Consider the following 26,229-nt stretch of genomic DNA (forward strand, 5'->3'; position numbering starts at 1 on the left):
TTTGCAGAGCTGCATTCATAAACAGTGATGACAGGTAATTCTTCTCACCCTGCTGATTGGAGGATGGATGAGTCTGGCAGTCACGTAAGACTAGGATCCTGCTCATCATCATGGACTCAGACCTCTTCTGTCACTTTTGATTTTACAGACCATGCTTTGGCTTTTCACACACTAGTGGAGCCCCTCACGGCTCGGTCAAAGTTCAGTGCACTCTGTATTGTTAACACGCGGTGCAGACAGTTCAAGGTCTCGCCCTGCGCCCCTCCACATTAAAGCTGCATGTGGAAAACGCCGCTCCATTCTTCTTTGGTATCTTTTTTCGAGTCAATCTTTCATCTCCACTTCGGGGGATGTTTAATCTCCTTCCACTTTCAGTTTTTCACAGTCACATTATGCCAGTGTCCAATCTGCTAGAGGGCTAGAAAAGTCATTATTCTTACACTTGTGGTAAAAACAGGCCATTTATATTGATTGTTGTGGTCAATACAAACCAGTGGGGTTATTGATCCTACTTTTCTCTGTCTGTATAAAGTCATTATTCTTTTTAGAGATTGTGAGGTTTTTCTTGTTTGTTTCCTTGAGAAGGAAAGACTAAATCTTCACTAGTCACCACTTTTGCATTTGTTTCGAAAAGTCTTTTTAAATGAATTATATGTCTCTTGTGCTGATGCTGCTGCTCTAGTGCCAAGCAGCAAATCCCTTTGTCTAAGTCTTGTTATCTACTGCCACCTAGTGGTCGTACAAGGCTCACATCTGTGATGGGTGTGTCAGTGAAATGGCTGATATGACTTTGGGGTTGTAAATTGATCTTTTTATATCTCTATATCATCTTACTCTCCAAATCATCATATTGATGTATGAGTTTCATTGTATTTTCACTGTGTCTACAGAAGAAGAATTGCCAGAAACAAATCTCTAACTCATCACAGAGACTGTCGAATGAGATTATTTGGATGATTTGTAGTCAGAGGCAGGATGTGAACACAACTGTTCAAGTTGTCCCTCACATTTGAACTTGATACCGGAGACGGCAGATTTGTTCAGGAGGCTCAGCTCACCTCCCTCCCCCCGTAGAAACTCATTGTAATCTGAGTCTGCCTTGCAGCTGTTTCTCCCTCTAAAACACCCTGGATGTAGTTTCTCATCGGCTTCAGAGGCTGTCAAATGTCATTTCCCTTTGGTTTCCAACTCTCTTTGAGAATCGTATTTTCTTACTCGAGCCACCAATGGGAGGCGCTCATTCTCTTAGGTTTATTATGTCAGGAGCCCCTGCCTGGACCCACAACCTTTTCCGCCAAATTCCATCAGCAGACTTGCAACTCTTCCAGGAGGCCGACGGCATGCAGAAATCTGGAAAGTATTAAACAACCTGCTGGTGGAGGGGACTGGGGAAGGGAAGGTGGGGAGGGGGCGGTTGAAGGAGGGAGGGGGGGGGGGGGGTAAAAAAGTGGGGGTGGGGAGAAAAGAAAGAATACAAAATTGTTCATATACCGCCCTTTGCCTGGCTCTGCTCCCTTTCCCCCTCCCACGCACACACACACGTTAGTGTGTGAGCCCCCCCACCACCAAAAAAAAAAAGATCCAGACCACTCCCCAAGCAGCTCCAGCATTTTTCTTTTATGTTTGCAGCAGTATTTTGCAAGTCCTTTTTTTTCTTTTTTTTAATGGGTCATAAACAAACAGCCAGTTCTGCTGTGTAGTTCTGCACTAAGGGGGAGGAGAGATGGGGGAGTGTGTGGGTGTGGTGTGTGTGTGTGTGTGTGTGTGAGTGTGTGTGTGTGTGGAGTTGTTTGCTGGCACAGAACTGGAAGGCGAGTGTGATGGTCGAAAGCCCCAACTGTGTCTTTGTGGTCGCGAATGAAAACAAAAACCTGGATGCCATCCAGATATCTTTTCCCATGCCTTGATACACATATCTCTGACCAAATGTATGCCCATTATCTGGGGGGGGGGCCCATCTTCTTATGGGCCCGCCCATAAGAAGATGTATAGAAACTGAACTGTGCCAAGTTCAGTTTTTAAGCAAGCGAGACAGAAATATATCTTCCTGGGAGTAAGATCTGTCTTCACTGCTATGTGTCAGTGCATATATTGATGTTTTTATTTAAAATCCTTAATAGTCTTTTCCTTCATTCTGCTGAGATAAAGGTTGTTAGTCATTTGGTAAAGACATCTCTCCTTGGCTGTCTTTTTATTGATTAAATCTCAACACTTATTGCCAGAGTAATATATCTTCGCCTTTTCAACATCTGCCTTTAGTTCAATCTGCCAAGTAACCAAACAAAGTGTAAGCTAACAAACGTTATCATTAGGAAACATTTATTTTCCCCCTTTGTGTCCTCAAAGATAGGCCGAGGTATTCCTCCAGGAGTGCGAGACGCAGCGCTACGGATATTGGTGTTAACAGGAGCAGCGAACATAAACATTCCAGTACCCGGTGTTGACCTCCTGACCTCTAAACTCTGGAGCTGCAGGGCCGGCAGCAGGAGACCACACACACGTGGTGGGAGGAGGAGGAGCAGGGAGGACGCACAAGACGTCTCCGGTGTCCTTGCCTTAAACAGCTTCAGAGTGAAAAACCATCCGCCGAACATCAATACAGTCCTCCCGCTCAGATATTGTTGCAGGTATGTCAGAATGTGGCTTTCTTAGATGGGAAAGTCTTCTCCCCCAGTTGTTGTGCAACCAGCAGTTTCCTTTATGAATCTGGAGATTGTGTCATAACTTCTTTGGGTTAGACTCAAATCTTTAGCGTTAAAATGTGTTCTTCCATCTAACAGAACCACAATTGCTAAATCCGCCTGCAAGTCAGCAGATTGAAACCATGCATTCGACAAAGTTTTATTGTTCTTTATGCTGTGAGTGAACAAACAAGCAGCTGGAACAATATATGTACGTTTTGATGTGTTCTTCTTTTAGTAGTGATTTCAACATGTAGTCGTCAATCATAAAATCAACTTCCAGCATGAGTCTTCAGATGTGCTGTCCCACTTTCTGAATCCAGCATGTAGCACTAAGATCTGAACATGGAGGACTCATTTTTGCCATAAGCACAGAAACAATGATTCATCCCTTCATTTTCCATTCTTTCCTTCTGTCTGCACGGTGCTCTGCTAACCCTGTCTCACTCCGCTGAAGAGAAGAGCGCTCCTCTGCAGCCGTGTGTGTCCCCAGGAGGTCTGGCCTGGCCTGCACTCAGCCATGACCACATAGGATGGGGCTGGGGGCCCTGCTGCTCTCTACCCCCTCTTCTCTGCCAGAGGCTGCTTCCCTTCCAGGGCCCGTCCACGGCTGGCTGACACAGGAAGGAGTGTGCACACATACTACACTCCTCCGTGCACCCACACCTTTAGGCTGCTGTGAAATGTGAACTTCCACACACAAACCATATCCTCCACAGTAGAATTCTAAACATCAAAATCCTAAACTTCCACATGTAGAAAAAAACACATTATTCTCTGTTCATCTCTGAATGCAGCTCATTGGTGGGAACAGTCAATTATCAGTGATACCAGTGAACCCAGAATTGATAAAAAAAAGATTTAGACTTTAGATGTTGATCACACAGTGAGGCTACTCCCCTGCCAACATGGACTTGGCGCCGTCCCAACAGAGGCTGTATGTCCATACAATACCCTCCTTGTTTGGTAGACACTGCGTGCCCACTGTGGAGCGAAATGCTCTAAAGCTGACCAGGAAGTGAGGGATCACAAAGGGTCACTTCCCATAGGCCAGCTTTAAACTTTGACCTTCTAGTCCTTCTTCAACTTAATCTTCCCTTTCTCCCGACATAATGAGAAATGCCAGTGCCACCCAGTGACTGCAGGGGCAGAGGGAACTGAAGGACGGTTTCAGAGACTGATGCCTGACGATAATCTGGAAATAAGTGGCTCCTTTTGTCCAACACATTTCTTGCATTCAGCACCTCTTTTTCTTCAGCAATCTAAAGTTATTTTCAATATATATCAGCCTTGCATGTAGAAAGTACACTTCTGAACATCTCTAAATGTTTCTCCAAACTAATTTCCGCCTTTTACATTCTCAAAAAGTTCTTTAAATTAAAGTCTACATGAGCAGATATAAGTTTTGAAGCTTTTCGCACTTATAAGCAAGTGGGATACCAAGATATGGAACTCAATAGCTACGACATGACCTCAAACTACTTTAGACTCCAGGGCTATGCTAAAGGGTATTTAAACTTTTTCTCATTCACTTCTTACTTCATACTTGGTCGGGTGAGATGAAGGGCTGCGTTCAGGCCTATGCACATTCCTCTGTTAGCTTTATAAAACACACAGTGTCCACTGTTCACATGGGCTGAACCTCAGTGATTTCATAGTGCACACGTTAATATCAGCGCTGGCAGAGCCAATCACACAGACTTTCCATTACAGTCTATCACCTTCCTGTTTTCATGCGACTTCTATACGCAACCTCCACTTCACTAGTGGAAAACACTGCAGCTGCTTAGAGGCTCATTCACTTTCCTCAAACCTCAACAGCATCATAAATCAGGGTGTGTGTAGAGATAGAAAACAACACTAGGGTGAAGAATCCCAGAGCTCCATGTGGAGAGAGGACTTTAAAACACACTGTACTGGGTGTTGGTCCTTCATTTAACAACTCCGTCATCCAGTTTAGGCTCCCCTCCCTCTGGCCATGGTTCCCTCAGGACTGAGCTGGAGAGGAGAGGGGGAAAAGTCCGGCCGACGCTGGCTCTCTTCACCGTCCTACCGGCCAGGCTCTGACTCTCCTCCTCCTCCTCCTCCTCCTCCTCCTCCTCCTCCGAGATTACACAGCCAATCAGAGCCAGCAGACCAAAAAACAGATGTATTGTGTGTGTTTGTGTGTCTGTTGGGTTGAGTTGTGTTTATTTTATTTTCTCTCATTATTCAGTGGTTGATTTAGGCTGGAATTACAATTTACTTCAATAAAACAATTAAACACTTTTATTCAAAAGTTCAAAATAATTACATTTAGCACATATAACATATTCAACCACATACATTTTTCTGCTGTATGTCGAATAACAGAAGTCAGAAAAGAAGACAGTGCAGCAGTGGTAGTCATTTATACAAGCAGCCACCGTCCTGCAGGCATGCGTGCTATAAATGCAAATGTTCACTCAAACGCTGGATTAAAGGCTGTGTCAAAAACAGCACGGCGCAATTATTTGATCTCTTAAACAACCTTAACATTCTCACATCTGTCATGAGATATTTTTTTCTTTCTGGGCGGATTTAGGCTTGACATTTAAATCTATCTCTGGTGTTTATTTTAAACATAAACTCAATGTGACGCCTTGCATGCGATGTCGAGGCGTGTCTGGCTCTGAGCTCGGAAGACGCAGCTGAACATGAGGCCATCTCCTGGCTTTTCCTGCATCAGACGATTGCCTTTTGGCGGTGCACCTCGCATTGGTAAAGCCTGGTTAAAGCCCCTCTCCACCCTTTCCATCTGTAGCTGTTTATTTTGATCGACAGCTCGCGGGGATGCTCAAAGAGGGAGAGAAAGTTGTACCAGATTCATCTCAAGCGAAGCGCTGCCTCATTCACACCACACTCTGCAGAAAAAACGTCATGTTGACAGTGAAAACCTCAACATTTGTGGGAGTGGGGGCGTGTGTATGTGTGTGTGTTGGATGCAAGTGTGCTTACGTGGGTGTTTGACCGACTTGGTGAGCGAGAGCGAGGTTGGACAAAACGTGAATCAAAGCAGGATGGAACAAAATAGAGAAGGAATGGTTAAGTAATCATCCACATCACACAACCCCCCCACCCCCCCCCCCCCACCCCCACTATTCTTCTGCTGCATGCTCCAGCTGTGCTGCTGCTTTTGGGCCGGCCAGGAAGTGTTGGAGGGCGAGTGTTTGGGGTGGAGGCAGGGTGAGGTCACCGTGCTGTTGGCCCCTGGGATGGGAGGAGAGAGGAGAGACACTCGGCCCACTGTCAGGGCTCTATCTATTCATTCTTAATCTTCATTGTTAACTGAGCCCTTCATCAGCAACATATGGTGTGTAACCTAAGTATTCCAGCACACACTCTACATCTGGAGCACCGCACAGTGCTGCCATTTTGAACACTATCAAACACCCCCCCTTTTACATATGTTCCCATGCTCACACACACACAGACATGCTCAGTGAGAGTGAGTCACCCACAGAGCCGTGGGCATATTTAGAGACCACTGTGTGAGTGCCTGGCCCTGCGTGCTTGGGATGCCTTGGGTGTGACTGGGGTGGCCTGCAGTGTGTGTTTGTGTGTGTGTGTGTGTGTGTTATGGTCGATCCAGCTGCCTGTCGTCTGCAGCCTGTCCCATCACTTCTCACAGCAGGAAGAGAGCCAGCCAGACAGCGACTCAAGCAGACACCACACACACACACACACACACACACACACACACACACACAGAGGAAAGGCTACTCAATGGAAAGAACTGCTGATAGAATTTGGAATTTCCTGGTCACCAGTATTTTCATTGGGAATTAAGCACTGGTCATTTTCCGGCCTTTACTGTGGCACTGATAATCTCACACAGCTCATTATAATTCTAAGTGGGTGAACCACAGACAGTCAAATTCAATAATGAAACTCACTTTTATTATGATTATTAGTCACAGAGATATTTGGAAACGATGGTGAGAGGTGAAACAGATTTACCGTCACCACAGACTTTCCAGTTTTCCATGAAGTTTCCAGTCATGCGTTGTGCAACAATTACACTGTAGTTAGTCTGGTGATTCTCAGGACTTGGCCAGCGCGGCCTACTCCCTCCTCCCACAACCACGTGTGTAGTTTTTACAGACTGGGAGATCTACAAACCCAAATATGACCTCAGTGAATTAAATATTCTCCTCGGAAAACCCCCACATCCCCAGAGTGGCATTTCAGGTTGTCAGCTGCATTGTGATTGTGCGTGTAGTTTCTGTGTGTAAGAGAGAGCAAGCAGAGAGGGATTTTGTTTGTGGCTTCAAATATGCGACTGTTTTCAATGAACATGCATCTCCAGCTTGTGCTCGCTTTTGTGTATGTGGTCAACACATGTTTTATAATTGTGGTGTTTTTACTATACATTAGTTATTAAGCCCAAAAGACTGACACTCTGTCCTGCAGGAGCCCGGTTGTTTAACAAGGTTGAAGCTGAACTGTAGGCCCACTGTAACGAGAGCCCAGGTAATTGTTTTGAAAGGGTAACTTTATAATGGAAAAATATTAAAACAACTCCTGTTTTCAATTAAGTCTTTCCAGCCCATCCCCCACAACTCTGAAAAAGTGGAGAGTTCAATCCAAGCTGCCATGCTATATTTTCTTCCCTGAGTTCACCACTTGCCTACAACATATGGCCAAGGCCGGGATTTAATGTAATTTTTCCGCTTACACATCCTAAACCTCAGTTTTTGGTCTTGAAAGACGGCTGAGGCTTTTATTTATAGTCCTTCTTCTCCAAAGCTTTTTTTGTTTCAAAAGAAAAAATAGGATATAAATGACAATAACAAAAAACTAAAAAGTTGAAAATGTCTAGATATTGTTCTCTCTTTGTAACGCTGCTCGTTGTTTTTGACCACACCCGACTTTTCTTTTGTCGTGAAAGGGTGAAATTCATTACATAGGAACTGAGTGGAACACATGTTTTGAAACACTCACATGGGTGGAGGAACAGGCTAAGGTCTCATCTGGAATGCATAAAGCATAACAATACATCCCAACATCTCTCATCACTCTGGATGAAGAGCGAGGTTAGGCTGGGATGTGAGTGGGTGGGAATCCTGCTGGAGTAGTGTAGGCTAATGCTGTAGGCTGTATAGATGAAGCTGTTCTTCCTGTGCCCTCCTACAGATGTGTGAAACATTGGCATTTTTGGGGGAGGACGTTTTCTTTTTAGTATGTTTTGCAGTTAGGTTAACGTGATAATCTGCAAGATCTGGGGTTTATGGGTATTTTGGACACATCTTTTATGATAAGCGGTGGCTGCTATTTTGTTTATGCTGCGCATTTGGAAGATATCATTCCACAATCAAACAGCGTGATATATTTTTCCTTTCCTTTGATGAAGTTTCAGCTTCTGTGGCAACAGGCTTTTCTGTTTGTGCTCAATTATTATCTCTGTTTACGGTAACTACCCAAAGGTTTTGTATTTATTCCAATCTAATAATGTTTCATCATTTCTTGCAAAGATTTTGTCCATGGAAAAAACCTACCGGACCGTACTTAGCTTTTATAAGCCGACATGAACTTATCACTACGACATTATACGAATCATGAAAAGAGAGGAACAAGACCACGGGTCTACAGCCATGTGCTAAATGTTAATGTCAGCAATCTAACATGCTAACAATGTTTACTATGGTCACTGTCTTAGTTTAGCATGTTAGCATGCTAACATTTGCTAATTAGCACTACGACACAAAGTACAGCTGAGGCTGATGGGAATGGCACTAGTTTTGCAGATTGGTCATAAACCAGTCTGGACATATTAAAATTTTGACCTAATGCTGGCACTAAATGAAAAGTTAGGATCACCAAAGTTATTAAAATTCTTCCTGACGGGGGACATGAAAGCATGAACGTGTGTACATGTCCCTATGGTAATGCATCCTATGGTTGTCGAGACATTTCAATAAAAACAAAAATGTCAACCTGCTGGTGGTGCTATCGAGGAGAAGTCAGGTCACCAAACTCATTCATCCTCTGGGGACAACGTCTGTACAAAATGTCACGGCAATTCATCAAATAGATATTTCAGTCTGGACCAAAGTGGTGGAGCAACTGACCGACAGACTGACCAACCATTATTGCCAAAAAAAAGGCATTTATTGTGATAAATTTCTCATAAATTATTGCTTTAAGGTCAGGGAGAGTGTTTTGGTAGATCTTGTGGTTTGGGAAGGCTTGTTGCATAAACCAAAATGGTTGTGAATTTGTGGATTTTTCTAATTGTGTGTATTACGCATGTGTGGATTTGTAATACATGCTGTTGGATCTCTGTGTATCAATCCATCCTTACCTCCTCCTTCCCTCTTCCACTGAGAGGAGCTGTCAGAGGGTTTGGTTCAGATCGTGTGTGAGTGGCTGCTCTGGGCTGCAGTCCAGACCGATGCCGACAGATGAGCACACACACAACACTGATTCTCTGCTCCAAGCCAGGCTTTACGGCGCGGCCACAGTTTCCTTTGGCCAGGCCACTATACAGCCACTAGGCTAGCCATCACACACATATGTGTATCACCACATTCCCCGGAAGTCGACCAAGTTTGAGCGACCATCTTCCTCTACAAATGCAAACAGGAAACCAAAACACCATGAGTATTATGGATTCAATTATTTGGTTTTCTTGTATCAGCAGCCAGATGACTCATAACTTAAGCAGTGAGCCTGATCTAGACAGAGATAAAAACTAAAGCACGTTTAGCAGCATGCTTAAAGATGGTCTCATTCATGCCTATTCTTTACCCTCCTTTCTTTCACACAAGACAACAGCCCTTTGCTAGCTGTATAGTCAATGCCTTACGCTTGGTATAAAACCCTTCTGATGACCTCAGCGTGCCAGTGTCTTATCTCAGAGTAAATGAGCTCAATGATAGGTGTTAACATTGGCTTTTCATGACTTTTGACCCCAGAAGCAGCTTTGGGATTCTCCAAATAGCCAACAAACAAATGATAAGATGATGCACCAATAGCTGGTCAGAGCCAGCTCCTTATTCTCCAGGTAGACCAGATCTACAGACGCTACGAAGTGCTGGCAGCACTTCAGGAAAGAAAATATCCACTGGCACACACCTTCCTTTACGTAAAGTCAGAATTGGCAGCCTGTAAAGGAAGTACTGCACTGTTAGCTGTCAAAGGAGCACAGATTCGCTGCTTGGGAAAAGATAGCACATCAGCAGGAATGAGGAAACTGCTGATAACAAGTAGGCAAGAATTGTTTTCTTCTCTGGGAGTTGGAGGGGATTTCAGCTGCAGATCTCAAAGCAAATGAATCATATGACCAAGAGTGTTTATTCAGACACATTTGATTGTAATTAAAAATAACTAGCATGGAGTGTGTCTGATGCAGCTTAGATATTTATCTGCAGATAACAGAGCTGTGAGATCTGTGCAGAAACGAGAGCAAGGCGACTCAAATTGAATTCTTTCATAGCTTTTATTGCTTCATTCCAAACCCTTGAGGCCTGTATCACTCTGATTCCAAGCAACAGTTTGTATGCTGGTCTTGCCTGTTGGGATGTGTGTCCTGATGACATCCACTCCAACAGGAAGCCAGGGGCTAATGATTAGCACATGTTTAGGATCACTAGGGTGCCACAATCTGGAGTTCGTCATGCCGTATGTCTCTGATTTATTTAGTTGTTGTTTTTTCACAGGGAGGGACGGGCCCATTTCTGAGGGGAAAGAAACGAAGCCCTCTCCCCTTCTAAAACATCTTGGCCTGCTTTATCTGATTTAGCTCCCAGCCAATGGAGGCCTTCGGCTCGGTCATGGTCCATTTTGGAGCTTCAGAGTTTAAAATGGCAGAGGTGAGACGGGGCATGCACGGCACAGATGCTCTAATGTGATCCTGCTTTACATTTACACACCGACCTACTTATTATGCCGCTTTCACACACAGCAGAGACATTTTTGATAGTATAGCCTCTCAAAGATAAGCTGCAGATGTTGCATATTACAGTTTGAGGCCTGGTCATGTTTGAAACATGTGAAGCCAGTGAAAGGATCAGTGAGTTTGTCTTTTTGTGGGTGCATTTTGTGCATATTTATGGTCGGAGTCAACATGCCGTCTAGTATCAGTGTCATTGCTAATCCTTTAACGTAGGTCTGGAGGGCTCCTCTCCTGCTCCTCCTGCATGGTCCGTGGGATGTTATCTGATAGTCACTAAGTGGCGAAACACAAACATCAAGAGCAGCACAGTGAGACCAGTGAGGGCCTGGGCAGCGCAGGGAAAGAGCCATGTACATCCTGGAGAGCAGAGAATGCATCTGCAAAGAGGAATGTCGCCGTCTTTGGTTTCAGAGTGAACTGGATGATGCATTTGATGCCGCACTTTGACTAAACCAGGCCACAACACAAACTAACACAAGCTGTAACAAAGGCGTGAAGTTCTGTGTGCAGCTGGAGTAGATTCCAATGTTCTCCAGCTGCGATGACCCAGAAATGTCCCAAGGATTTTTTTGTGGACAGGCGTTGTCAGCTACTCCTGATGACATTTTACCAGACTGACTTCACAGCTTTAGTGTTCTTCTTTTGGCAGTGACTTCCATAGGTGAAGCAGCACTGAGGCGTTCCCCCAATTCCTTCATATTCCCACAAGTGAAATATGCCTGTCCAGCTGTCCCACTAAGACGTCCTCCAGGCAGCCAAGCTGAGGTCATGTCCAAATCCTAATTTTCTCACTCAGTCCCATGTTTGCTATTGGAACAGTCCAAAAAGAGGCCACTCCTGCAGGTGGAGCCCAGTGCTGTATACCAGGGCAGGGCTCTAACTGAGGCTGACTCATTCTGTCACTGAACAGCAGGCTGTTCCAGTAAAACACCTCAACTGTAACACAAGTCTTGACTTGACCCTTGATTTGATATGAGATCAACACAAATGTGATGCCAAAAAGAAAACTGAAAGTTAGCACTCACCTTGACTCCCAGCCTTCAACGCTGAAGTCAAATCCAGACGTACTGGTGTAATTATAGATTCAGATTTAGATTTGAAAAGATTTAGATTTTAGAAAAACAAAAACAACATATTCTAAGAATATCAGAAGAATAAGAGGATTAATGTCCACACCGTAGAGTTCCCATTAAAATACTTTCTTTTTCCAACAAAGTCACAGCCCAATTCTGTCATTACAATTTGTATTTTTATTTTCATTTCAACAGTGAGAGCCTTATGATGTCTCTGTGGTTTTGTTTTAGGGTCAGCTGATTTGCCAGAGGTACTGCTTAAACAGTACTGAAGCTCTTTTTGCACAAATCTGTGAGGTTCATTTGGGGAAACAGAAAATAGTTCGAGTTGATATCCACAAATTCAACTTGGCTATTCAACTTTCTAAAACAGCTCACCTGTGTCCTGGTAAAGCCCTAAATGAAGCGGGGTGTGTCGGTTTTAGATTTCAGCTGCAGCCTCGCCACAATGGCCGAGACTATAGTTACTGGGGATTGAGCCGCTCCTGCCCGTTTGCTTTGTAATCCTTCACTTTCAAAAGAAGAGGAGCTGTGTGATTTCATTCAGTGGGGGTGAAAGGTTTTGGATGTCTTCCAGTGCTATCAGCCATGTAAGAAAGATCATAACTCCTCAGGGTTATGGCTGAGCTATCACTGAAGAGATTGGCACTAATAAGCATGCAGGGTAAAGTGTGAGAAACCATACCCTCATTTCTTTTAGAGTCCTCACAATAACTGGGGATTTTCTTTTGGCAATGGGTGTGTTTCATACTGAAATAATTAGCACAAAACTCCACACAATAACTGTATAAAAGATTCATTAAAAGGGCAATATGTGCTTGTTTTCATAAATATTATTAAATATCCAACAACTGTATAATGACATCATGAAAGCAAACACAGCTTACTAAATTAAATAAAGTTGTAATAAAGAAAGGGTGGGGCACATTCGTAGCTCACTGCAGTGAAGCTTCATTTGCTGAGGAATGTATCACAGATGCTGTATTATAAGAGTTCACAGCAGCAACAACAGCAACAGAGTGACTTTATCATGTTTAAGGTAATCTTTATTGTTGTTGTTCTTTAAGCGGATTGTTACACTTCAACCCGTTGCTATTCTGCTCTGTGTAGGTCCACTGTGTGAGTAACAGTGCAGAACTGTGTGTGAATCATCTCTGACCAAAGAGGAGTGTTGGACCACTGTGACATTTATAGTCTCCACACACACACCTGCTCCAGCTGAGCAGCCAGGTTTGACTTCTCACCCTGCTGCCGCTGCTGCTGCTGGCACTGCCTTCCCCCCTGACCACTGCACCAATTACATCTTCATAAACAGCACCACGTCCAGCTGAGTGGTCGGCTGATTGTCAAAGAGCCCTCTCTCTCTCTCTCTCTCTCTCTCTCTCTCTCTGCCTCCTCCAGCTCTGCCAGGACTCGCAGCACTGCCTCGCCCGGCATCCCACAGCGAGCCTGGGCAGCAGCGTACAGTTCCTCCCCTCGCGTGTTTACAAACACAGACCACAGGAATCCACCTGACGAGCCAAAAAACCTGCAAGGGAGAGTAGAGAGGGGGGGGGCACGAGCTGTGTTCTCTGACTGCAGCAGCTGATCACAATCATGTTTGGACTGGGGAGGGTTTCAAAACAGTGCAACAATGTGTGCTTGTGCTTTTGTCACTGTTGTCATTTTGCATTCTGGTGTGGTTTACAACTTTGTGACTTGTGAAGGAAATGGCCTGCGACCACAGCGTAATGAGGGATGCAGAACCACGGCGGGCTGTGGCGGGCAAATCTTTTTTGTCACTCATCCTTGAATCGTGTGCGCGTGGAGATCCAAGCCGTTCCATCAGTTTAGCATGACCGAAAGACTGCACCGTGTTAACTCCCTCTGGCACTGGACAGACTCTCCCTTCTCTCCGCAGACGCAGGAGTAAACAGGAGGCCTGCTTCACACACACACACACACACAGGCATTCTGGGCATACCGCAGGGCCTCCAGAGGGCTGGGCTGTTCACATGCACACACACACACACACACACACACACACGATCCGGACAGAGCATGGCATGTGTGGTTTATGGAGCTCGATGTGCACATTTGAGTTCAGCCCGTCAGTGGGGGTCAGTAGGGCTGTCCGGCCACCTCCATCCATCTGGAACAAGGTGAAGAGGCATCCTGACTGTCCTGACAGCCAGAGCTCAGATTGTTAGGATTTCAGGTGTGGCCTGTAAAGAAAAGCACTTAAACAGACATGTATCGTGCAGGATACAGGATCAGGCCTTTTATAGGGAATATAAAAACACCACAGCTATAAAATACATGGATGACACATGAATCGTAAAATTACTGTGTAGACACAACACGCCCTCATTGGAATCTAACTTCTTATGCCATAATACTGTTGAAATAATGAATGTTTTAGGACATAAATGTAGAGGCAGTCACGCATACGGTTGTATTTTTAAGGCTTTGTGTTTTGCAGAATAATACAATAGGATACTCCTTACAATCCTGTGGATTTAAGCGCAATCCAGATGATGGGCTGCCACTGGAAGAAGAGGACGTAGAGGGAGAAAAAAGAAAAGTTTTTTTTTGGAGCGGGCCCCTGGTGACGTGCAGGGCCCGCAGGGCGGTGTTCTCAGGCGGAGAGAGAGACTGACTGGGGTGTGTGAGCCACATCTGGAATAGTAGCTACAGAGAAAGAGTCGAGAGACGCAGAAGCTCGCTGATACTTTCCCAACTCTTCACCTCAGCACTCCCTTTCCACGGAAACAAACCTCTTGCTTTTGCCTTTTTGTAAGTTGGACTAATGTGTTGGAGCGTTTTTCCTTTTGTTTTAGTCAGTGAAATGACTTTTTCATTGACTTTCTCCCCCCACCCCCCCACCCATACAACAGGACTTCACCCCTGGACCTTAAATCGACTTTGGATTTATTTTTAATGACTCGAAAATGCGACTTTGTCTTACATGCTGCGGGTTTAGCTGAGTGACTCGCTCCTCCGGCTCCGTTTAGATCTAGAAACTCAGACTAGAGAATAAAACGGGACGTAAAGCTTGAGGCTCACGCATGGCGGCACTACGCTGGAATGTTTTTCATGCAGATGGGTTGAGTTTGTTTTCCAGCAGCATGCATTGATTAGTCGTGAATCAGTCTTTCTTCACATCGACCTACAGTTGCTTTCGCCAGACTTTTCTCTGGGGCTTTTCTTTGAACCTATTATGCAAACACGCATTGCTTAAATTAATGAGTTGTAATTAAATCATTTGAACTTGTAAACGGATCAAAAGTTCAGGGTAGGTGAAATCAACTTGAGGATCGATTTAGTTTCATTACTGCAGCCTGACTTTAAACTCAACATTGAGCATTTTATCCCCATCAGGAAGAAATTATAGTTCCTTCCTTCTTTCGTTCAGCGTTTGTAAGGGGATACTTTCACATTGAGGTAAACATTGCGGTCGGTGCAGAAGTGAGGAAACAGCGCCATCTAGCGTCCAGATGAGCTGATGTTGCGCTGCACGCCTAAAACAGGGCTTTGGTGAGATTGTAGCTTCACGTGGACTGACTTCCTCTGTCTCATTTGTCCCTCAGATCTACTTGAAAACATGCTGCTCATCCTGCTTGGAGTGCTCGTCTTGCACCTTATCATTCTCATTCTTCTCATCGTGTCAACAGCAGCCAGTGTAAGTTCTCCTGTTTTTCATTTTTAAATTGTGAAAACTGCAGAATGGAACAGGGACATGTTGTGAATAAGCTCTAGCTGCTTTTTGCATGATTATGAACTGTTATTAGTGTTGGATATTGTAGCCCACGGCTCATACTGTGTATTTAAATCCTCCTGTGTTGTTGTGTTGACCAGGCCTGGTCTGTAGGAGGGGACAGGAGCACAGATCTATGGTACAGTTGCATGACAACTAATGGAGGCTACCACTGCAAACCTGCGAGCGGTGAAGGTTTGTCAGCATTCCTGAAAAACAAGCTGAAATGATGTATTGTGCCTTCATTGCCTTTGGTATGGAGAAGTTATGAATGTGTTTATAATTCATGCTCTCCATCATTTCCGTCTGTCCTTTTCCAGACTGGATCCAGGCGGTTCAAGCCCTCATGATCCTGTCCTTGCTCTTCTGCTTCTTCTCCCTCATTGCGTTTTTGTTCCAGCTGTTCAAACTGGTCAAGGGCGGACGCTTCTTCTTCACCGCCATCTTCCAGATCTTGGCAAGTGAGTATGACTTCATCACACGCTGACGGGTCACACCCCGAGCAGGCCCCCGGGTGGAGCTGTGAGATCATCATTCCTCCAGATTCCCCTCACCCCTCCTCCTCTCGTCTCTCCTAGGTGTGTTTGTGATGTGCGGGGCGATCATCTACACTGTGATGAGTCCGGATGATGGATCCGGCACACACTTCGGCTACGCCTACGTGCTGGCCTGGGTGGCTTTCCCCCTCTGTCTCATCAGCGGCCTCATTTATATCGTCCTGAGGAAGAAAGAATGAGAGAAGGAGCGGAAGAGCAATGAGGAGGGGTAGTTAGGATACCCCTTACAACAACATCGCACTGTGCCTACTGCCCACAGACCATAGACTGACATCCCATCAATACAACTAAAGTGCATGTGTCACTAACAATTGTAAACACAAAATGGAGACATTTATCACTGCTGGGGATTTTTTTCTTTTGCTGTATTTCAGTATCCATTATGTTCCCATCACATGCTGAAAAACATCATACCTGTTTGCTTTGTGAATTTTAACAAAGGCTGAATGTCACTACACGTGTCCTTTGGCGACAGTGTCTTCAGAGTGTGTCTAGAAATGTTTGGGTGACATATTGACTTTTGTTGCATGCTGGCACCCGACTTCCACAAATCCATCATGTGTGATAACAAAGACGAGTAATCCTGCCTTGCTTCAGTACAAAGATGTACATAGTGTCTGTGGTTTTTAGACATATTTATAACATTTTTACATGCCATTTTGTACATAGTGTTAACATTGTCATGCTCATTTACGTGATAGAGTTTGTGTCTCTCACAAATCATGCAGCTGTGCCAAAGAGATGTCGCTTCAACTGCCAGAGTATCAAGCTTTTTAAGATGTTTGTTAAAATGAGTGTCAAATGCTTTGAACCCTGTGCCTTACTTAGAATATCCATGTTCTTCTTGAAGGAACTGAGAAAATCCTCAGAAATAAAAACAAAATAACAATAAGTGTTAATAAACTCATGAAGTTTTTCTGAATTATCATTGTACTTGATATTCCAAATATTTCTTTTTGCATTTTGTAATCTAGTGTTGAAAAATGGTGCTTTTTTTATGTACTACTCTTGAAATGTATACTTTGTGTCGCAAGTGTGTCATGTCCGGTGATTAATTTGCTTTGTACAAACCTAAGTCTGCATTTTTGTCAGTATTCTTCTAAATAAACCCTTTGAAATTAAGTGAATCATGTGCAGGTACACTATTGATGAGTATACATATAGTGTTCACACCACACAGTGACATTTTTACCTAATATTTGTTGTTTCTGGCTGACACATGAACTGTATGGTATGCTGGGACTAGCAAAAGACAAAAGACTGACCTTCAGTCACACACTCGGTTCCTTGTAGTAGCTTAACTATCCCACTTGGTGGAGCTGTGACACACAAAACACACCCAGGATCCTGTTATTCACCTGAGGGAAACGTGGATGTTGGTGAAATACCTGGGCACCACATAGTTAAATACGTTCAGTTTAAATGCAGAATTAAACTATTTCTCAGTAAAACTGCTGATCAAATAGCTTTTCATGTACCTTTAATTCATACAATTAATTCCCCAGCATCTAGACAGTAAACAGACAAACTTAAAATTCAAATAGCACCACCTGGCTACAGTTTGAGGACATGCTTATCAACTGCTGGAAACTTGGCACCGTTATTTCGGCAAAACAGCATAAATCAAAGAATACAGCACAGAAATGTGGTTCAGGAAAAATGCTTCAACAGCATCTCTGTGAGGAAGTATAAAACATTTCTAAAAATACATTTTTGGACCATTGGCTGCTGCACAGTAATATGAAGCTTTTCATAAAAACAACGGATCTTTCTTTATACCTCGCAAGTTTCTCCCTTCCATCTTACATGTATCAAATGCTTAACTTCCCAGTACCATGTGGATTACGCAGGTCACACCTACACAGCAGATATGCTGCAGCAACCATCTGTTCTTTACCCACCAGCATAGTGATGGTGGCTCACCATTAGATGTCAGTAGAAGACTTATTCATGTGTACTAGTGTTTGTTTTATTCAGTGGTGGAAGGACTATCTTTTACTTACGTAATAATGGAAATACCACAAGTGTAGAAATATTCTGTTACAAGTAAAAGTCCTGCATTCAAAATCTTATTTCAGTAAAACTACAAAAGAATTAGCTTCAAATTGTACTTAAAGTACTACATGTACTTATTAAGCAGAATGGCCCATTTCAGAATAGTATTATATTACTGGATTATCAATTTTGATACATCATTGTGTAAGCATCACTAATGTTGCAGTTGTGGGACTATGTTATATACTGCCAGGTAACTTCATCTGTAATAATACATCATGATTTTGTTGATTGACATGATTTGTTATATTTTGTATAGAAAATCTAATAATAAAAGCAACATTTATCTCCAAAATGTAGTGGAGTAGAAGTATAAAGTAGAAGATGAAAATACTCAAGTAAAGTATCTCAAAATTGTGCTTGGGTATGGCACTTGAGTAAATGTACCACCTCTGGTTTTATTTTACAGGTCTAGCTGACAAACAATTGGCAGGAGTCTATATTTTATACTGTAAATTGTGTTTTAAAACACATACAGCAGCAAGTGAACGCTCATGGCAAAACGAAAATAGTTTGAGGATCCCATAATTCCACTAGGTGGTGACTGCATCACACTTGTCGTTCATTTTCTCCAGAGCTCTCTTTTGAAGTTTTGCAATTTTGAAAAAATGATCAAAACTATGGTGAACTAAAATATAATGCTGTTTCTCCCGTACTGAGGAAGAAGAAGTTCTTCCGCTCTGTTTGCCGTTTAAAGCGCACAATACTGCGGTAACATGACACTAATCTTCTCTCGTGCTCCCTGTCAGAAGTTGGCACCACAGAGGATTATTGAAATAGGATTCTGCCTTTGATCAAAAGCAGTTTATAGATGTCTTATACCGAACATCAGAAACAAAGTTTATGGCTGCCAGCTCTCAAATGTGCAAAACTACAGTGTGCACATGATGTTTAACAACAGCCATCTTACCCTAATTACATATCATCTGTGTTGTGTGGTTATTTTTCTATCATTAGCAGCAACAGGAGAAGCGATGGCTGCCCTTCTGAGATTTGAACAAATATTGTTCTTCAGAGGCTCTTTGCTAGGTCTAATACAGTAAACCAGTTAGAACACATGAAGCAGTATAATAGTAAATAGGTTGCACTTTTTCAATTACCCTGCTTTTTGACTTTATAGTACATGAAAACATGTATATTTCATATCATTTTCCTTTTTTCTTTATATATATATTTTTTACTACTGTTGGACACATGTTGATCAGATGAACTGTAAATGTAGAACTACTGTTGTTTTACTGTAATACTGATGCTTGCATGTTACTTTTATATGACATGAATCAGATTGTCCTCAGACTCATTTGCACAGATGACACAAGCAGCCATGAAACCTTTTTTTAGCTGCCTACCAGAAGCCAAGATGAAATTACCATTAGTTCACTTACTACCCAACGCCATCTGTGCACGCACTTGTATGCAGACGTGCATGCCTGCAGTGCGTTATGCAGGAAAACACACTTCCCCCCTCCAAACACACACACAGACATACAGACAGGGGGGAAATCTCCTCCTCAGGTTTGTTGGCTAAAAGAGCTCCACTGAACTTCATCGTCCTGACACAAAAGAGAGGCCAGTTGATGCTGCTCTGGTAAAAGTCCCCGAGCAGACAGATAACATATTGGGGATGTCAAGAAAACTCCGGAGGCCTATAATGGCCTCACAGCTCCATTTCAAACGTGGTTAACCTTAAGGGTTATTTATCACTGGGAGGGTCACTGGGGGGCACTTAGTATTTACTGCAGGACATGCAGGATGGGGGAGAGGGGATTGAGAGGAAGCCACCCTCATCACCATCCACTGGGTACTTTGGTGGCTGTATACATACATCACCACTGTTTAACTACTTGATAAAGACCAGGATATTTCACTGACATGTCTGACTCTCCTTAGTGTTAAACTGTTGCAAAACGACAGCCAATGTTGGCAGCCAAGTGCTTTCTTGGTATCCCAGGAACACATCAGGATCATTTCCATAAGTCTTCAGTTGGGATTTTCTCTGGTGAGGCAGTAATGGTCGTGAAGCAGCACATACAATGGGCTGCAGCCAGCTGATGGGTCCCTGAATGGGACATGTGAGGACTTCAGAGGAAGCTGCAGCCCTCCTCTCTTCTTTCTCTTTAGATTTGTTGCCTTTTTATCCAGGGTGTCTGTCTCCCGGAACAAACCCCAGAGCCTTCAGATGTGGCTAAACGATAGAGAAAATGGGCAAGCCCAGTTTATTCAAAGCTGATTTCATCACACCCATAAATCTCTGAGAAATCAAAGCCCATCTTATGCCCGCCCCTCTCCTCTCCCTTTGTCTTGCTAATACACATTAGAGTGCGGCTGGCTGCCCACTTTGACGGCAGCCCGGACAGGATCTGGGCAAAGTTGCAAATGTGGAACCTGGAGGCACCTTTGACCCATGACCCCTGCCGTTAAATCTTGCCACTAGAGTCCGCCTTAAACCCCCGCCATGCAGAGGAATCCCCCAGCTCCATTTCCTGCCTAAAACTGCCTAAAACTCACAGGGAGACATGAAGATATATAGGATGAAGATGACAAGGGGATGAGAGACAGATATTTCTGATTCCTACACATACGCACACACACGCTCATGACCACAAATGCACACGACGGCACACATGCATACACACACAAACAAACTCACGAACACACCCATACAGAACATAAATGCGTTTCTATCTAAATTATGAGTGTGAATAAAATCCCACAAACACTAAATCACTCATTCTTAATGCTCTTCATAGCATGGGCACAGATGTGAAACATCTTCCTACTGCAGTCAGCTGTCAGGAGCGACAGAGCCAGAACTACTGAGTGCAAAAACCTCCACACTGCATATGGACTTAGAATATATTTTCAGTGAAGCTTTTAGATTGAAGTTTACAATGCGTATTCACTCATCCCAAGTGACCCTGAATAATATTTGATTCAAAACATTGCTCCTGTAACTTGAGACTTAATTAAAACAGTGTTCTGTTAATAATTTAGTGCCAGCAGAAAGATTCAACCAGTCATAATCATTGAGTAAGAAGAGAGGTGGTTGCATGGGGAGAAAAAAAGGAGAAAAAAAATCAATTATTCACTGCTATTTTTACGCACATAAAGTCTGGTTCCATAAATATCAAGGGGGGGATTTGGGAAGCAGGGCTAACATTTGGTACTTCAATATGGTGTTTCCCTGCATATTTCTGTCTATCAGTCCGTCTGTCACACACACACACACACACACACACACACACACACACACACACACACACACACACACACACACACACACACACATAGATACATCTCATATGCATACTCAAGACACACTCAAAAGCTGTGTGGCCACTAGTCAGCAACAAAGACCTTCTAATCCAGCTCTGGTGGCTAACAAGGGTTTCTATGCTAGTGTGACGAGGCTACTGAGGCAAACATTTCTCCTTTAATTACCAGTGAGTCGGAGAGTATCTTGCCGCTCTCTGGTGTTTCAGGCCTGAGCAGAGCTCCTCCAAATTAGAGAGCAGTGTGACAGTGCCGAGATGCATCACTGTGGGGAAACACGGAGCAGCGGTTACACGGCTGCTGATCCATTTATGGGCTTCAAATGCGCTTTCCCACATTTGAGTTGGAGATGAAAATATGCAGATAATTTGAGAGAGCTTGTGAGAGCTTGCACATACTGGCACGTGAAGATAATTACACACAAAGTGGCACAAAAATGATTAGAAAACATGATACAGTTGAGAGCAAAGAGATTCTTCACACGTCAATGAGGGGGCGATCACACCAAAATGAAGATATTTAATGTATTTGATCATTTTGTCAATGAAAATGTGTCTACACTATGACATAACTCTCTTTTTATGTGCCAGGAGACGGCTTGCGGAGCCAGAGGGTGACAGTACAGAAAGAAACCTGTACAGTACTCCCAGAAATAGTGGCTTCATGTATTGGACTTAACCTGCAGCATATTCCTTGTAAATGTAACAAAATCAATTTAAGCTCAGAACGCTATTTTGGCACATTCAGTTCACAATATGACAGAGCCGAAACATTGGCATCTTGTGAATATTTACATTTAGTTTCCTGTAGTTATTTTTACAATCTATTGTGTGTTTTTTGCACCATTATTGTATTTCTCAGTAGTACAGAACACCCCGGAAATAAATAGATTGTCATGAATTCCACCAACTCTTAGTTTGTTTTCATCTGGTTTTGGTTTTCATGAGATATCATTAACTCTCCTGTAATTTCAGATCCTGCCATGCAAACTACTCAAGCTCTCCAACATTACTGATCCTGTTTTTGCCTGACCTGCCTGTCCTTCTTCGGATTTCTTTGCCAACTCTGACAGTTTCATTGTCATGCTTTTGGGTTCATATCTGCCAGTTCCAGCAAACCTCACGTAGATAGATAGATAGATAGATAGATAGATAGATAGATAGATAGATAGATAGATAGATAGATAGATACATACATACATACATACATACATAGATACATACATACATACATACATACATACATACATATGTAGATCCAATTACAGCCACTCATCTGTCAGAGAGCTAAATAAGCCTGAGAGGCGGATGTGATATCTTCTGGCAGATCAAATGAAGGATGGCAGTCGTGGCCTAATTGAAGGGTCAAACTGAAGTAGCTGTGTTATTTCAACCTCACTGACCCTGGTCCCAGTCTCCCCGGTGGATTTCAGAGTGGATGGGGAGTCGAGCCAGCCAAGCTGCATGTGTTTGGAGTGGGTGTCTTTGTTTGTCTTCCCAGCCTCGAAAAACCCTTCTCTGGTGACTGATGATCAGAGTCCTGCTGGTGGCTGCTGAAGTCTGGAACAAGGAAAGCTAGAATTACACCTTTAGCAAACACTCCACTGCCCAAAGTTCAGAAAAGAGGAGGGTGAGATTGGTGCTTTCATTGCCTAAAGTTCAGGGGGGAAAAGTGGATCAGATTGGTGCTTACATCAGCTGTTTCCCAAGTGTGTTTCCCATACTTCAGGAGTTCCCAGTTCCCAAAGTCTATCTCCTCAAACAGATAGCCAGACTCCAGAGTCTATGCCAGGATACCTTTCTTATCTATCTGAGTCAGTGGCCACTCTGGTGGGTCGATTTGTCAGCAGTAAAACCCCACAGATCACCTGCATCCTCTGATTGGATGTAACAGCCTATGTCCTCCCTCTTCCTCTTCATCTCCAGATCACTACAAGCCAGGTTAAGTTTACACCAATTCATCCTCATTTGTCATCGAAAAATGGCTGAGGCCAAAATGTCTTGCTCCGAGAGAGCCCCAAGGTTTTTTTTGTTGTTGTAAAAAGCAGGTCTGCTGTTACTGTGCTGCAGCTGCAAATTCGTTAATGGCTAGGCCCACTTATGGCATTAGGACCACCCCACAAGCTACCAGCTTTGTTATTGTCTGTTTCAAACACTTCTGTGTGTTTTTATCTGCTCTTAAAGTAACTAACATAGATTCAGATACAATGACTGACTGAGTGGATTGAGTGTAACTGTTAAAAGGGCATTTTGATAAAGTTTAGAGGGTATAAACACTATTTTATTCTCAATTTGACCTAAATGTGCCTTTATTTTGATGCGATTTAAGTAGCAAAGAGATTACTTCCTATTGTGAAGTCTAGGAATGAGTAAGAATTCCCAATTAGGAAAATTTTGAGAGTGTTGACATGATAGAGACTGGACAATGTAAGCAGCACGAAGGCCAGAAAACCTTTTTAAAGCTGCTGGCATAAACCCGTAAACACTAAGGAACCCCAGTTGTAAGCAGCCAGTCTAAATCTCGTTATCCCACAGTTAACCCTGTCAGTGAGAATGTTCGGACACCTAAACATTAAGACAACGAGTGAGCAGAGAGAAATATCTGCTCCGAGTGCAGACTCCTAGGTTCAGATGGGGTTAATAGGTTCCCCTAAATGTCTGCGTAGTGCAAATATTGACAGTGACTCCATCGTCTCATCTAACGACGTGGTCCAAGTCCGACCTCTCCTCCAGTCTTGCTTCCTACAGACTAAAGAGCCCAAACAGCTGCTCTGTGATTGCTTCACTTCTGTCCCGAGCAAATCCACACCAGTCCAGATGTACTAAGACCCATATCGCTAATGATTACCCAGACTGCCCACAGCAGATAGGAGATTTAGAGATAAGCACAACTGCAAAAGCAAAGCTACAGAAGGATGTATGCACGTCCTATTAGTTCATCATCTGATGAGAAGTATGGAACAATATCTTCTCCTATTAAATCTTTTCAATAGATAATGATATTATTATGTCTGGGGAGGGACATTATTTAATTATCTGAATAACGTAATATCAAATCAAGCACTATCTTATTGGGTAGCAAGTCTAATTTTAAACATTTGAGCAAGTTAACAAGAAATATAAGATTAAGACAATGACATGTGTGGCTATTGTGCAACTCAATCAGTTTCACGTTTCAGAAAACAATTAGAATCTGTTATTGAAGTAAGGAGTTAAGTAACATAATGATCCACCATTCGGGGCTCTTCGGAGAAATGATTTGTTGAAAACCACTGCTTTGCCCCGGAGAAGTGCCTTTCTGCTTCTTTGAAACACAACACATTTTCTGTCATGCAGCTTGTGTCAAAATAACCGAGACAAGCCAGGTTAATTCAAACATCTCTAAGAGCCTCTTATTCAATTCCTCATTGATGGTGTCAAGCTGAGAAACTGCCCTGGGCCCGCAGAAGGCTGAACCCTATAAATGGGTTTTGGAAAAGTCTGAACTGGTGAGTGAATTGTGGTTGAGCAAGAAAACACTTAAACACTTAAAATATGCCGCTCCCAAAAACAGGCGCACCCTCTGCACAGCTGGCATGTGCCTCATGACTGCCTGATAAATCTCTGGCTACTGGAATATAGCTCATAAATGGATTCTCTACATCTATAAACATCGATTATTTATAAAAGCATCAAAATACAGAGATAGAAATTGACAAAATTACATGGATGAAATGCATATATTCAAAAATACTTTCCTGCAAACAAAACATCCTTATCTTGACTGCTCATTCTTCAAAAATGTAGGACTTCAAAAAGAATTTGGATTCTCTGGGTATCTTACTAAGCCTCAAGTGGCAATGGCAAACAATGGTGATCATTAGCCATATCGTGAAGAGCATCGACTAATGAGCCAGTTAACCTTTCAACCTGCAGACACGGGGCTCCTGATTGGCCAGTGAAGTCAAGCATGAAGCCTTGTGTCACCTCCATCAAACCAGGATGGCAGAGCTCTGAGGACAATCATCTGTCTTGTCTTTTCTTTTTGTTAGGAAGTCTGCATTTAGGACAAGCATATACATGCTTTCACAGAGCTTTAAGTTGCATGGCACAAACAGATCGCAAATGAAAACATATAATTGTAATAGTTACCTCTCCAACAGTGAGTAGTGTGATGGAAAGAAGAGTTTTGTATCGTCTGATAATTAAACCCGTGGACAGACCCCCATCCTCTGAAATCCCTCTTCTAACCCTTAATAATCTCTACTCCTCAAGCATTTTTTTCAGATGTCTGTAAACTTGGCTGGAGACAAACTTTTATAATTGTTTGAAACTGATGGCTCTCAGGGCCTTGACCCTTTTGCTACCTGCATTTGAAAGAAGCATACCTTCCATTGATTCATCCAAGAAAAATAAGTCTGCCTCTCTGTGCTCTCTGTGCAATGCAGATATATGACTCAGTGCCGACGATATACAGCATTAACGTCTTCCATTAACCATTGTTACTTAAAACCTCCATGTATTCATCTATTTTCTGACAAAAAATAAGAGGGCATAGTGAAAAAAAGCAAATATGTTTAACATCCTGTCAGAAATACATCTAATAGATGTCCAACATTCTTTGACAGAAGTGACGAGTGCTTTTACAGCTCCATTGGCACCTCCCGTGTGCATATGCACTGTAACGAGACCTTTCCATCTGTGGCTGTCAAGGTGTCAAGAAGCCTTTTGACAGCTCCAAAGTTCACACCATGTTCGTTTTTGTCGAGTTCGCCTCCCTCTGACATATGGCCAGTGGTGGAGGGAGCATCAACGCTGAACCTCTGGGCCATAAAACGCAGGATTCATGGGAGGAAGCTCTGAGTTAGGCAGGAGTAAAGATGAGGATTTGTTAACTGTAAAGCCCGAGGTGGAGCCCAGCGGTCAAGTACTGCCTTGATATGGCCTCGAAGCCGTACATC

The 26,229-nt window shown here is 43.2% G+C and overlaps 1 protein-coding gene across 1 annotated transcript; it reads left to right on the forward strand.

The window, feature by feature from the left end:
• The first annotated feature begins 14,322 nt into the window (after positions 1-14,322).
• LOC139300151 (peripheral myelin protein 22-like) lies at positions 14,323-17,084 on the forward strand. The gene is made up of 5 exons (XM_070923152.1): positions 14,323-14,444; positions 15,239-15,330; positions 15,507-15,600; positions 15,726-15,866; positions 15,984-17,084. The coding sequence occupies exons 2-5, from the start codon at positions 15,253-15,255 to the stop codon at positions 16,139-16,141; spliced, it is 471 nt and encodes a 156-aa protein (XP_070779253.1). The 5' UTR covers positions 14,323-14,444; positions 15,239-15,252; the 3' UTR covers positions 16,142-17,084.
• The last annotated feature ends 9,145 nt before the right edge of the window (positions 17,085-26,229 follow it).

Source organism: Enoplosus armatus, chromosome 17 (genome assembly GCF_043641665.1).
Source record: "Enoplosus armatus isolate fEnoArm2 chromosome 17, fEnoArm2.hap1, whole genome shotgun sequence".
In the NCBI taxonomy this organism is placed as follows: domain Eukaryota; kingdom Metazoa; phylum Chordata; class Actinopteri; order Centrarchiformes; family Enoplosidae; genus Enoplosus; species Enoplosus armatus.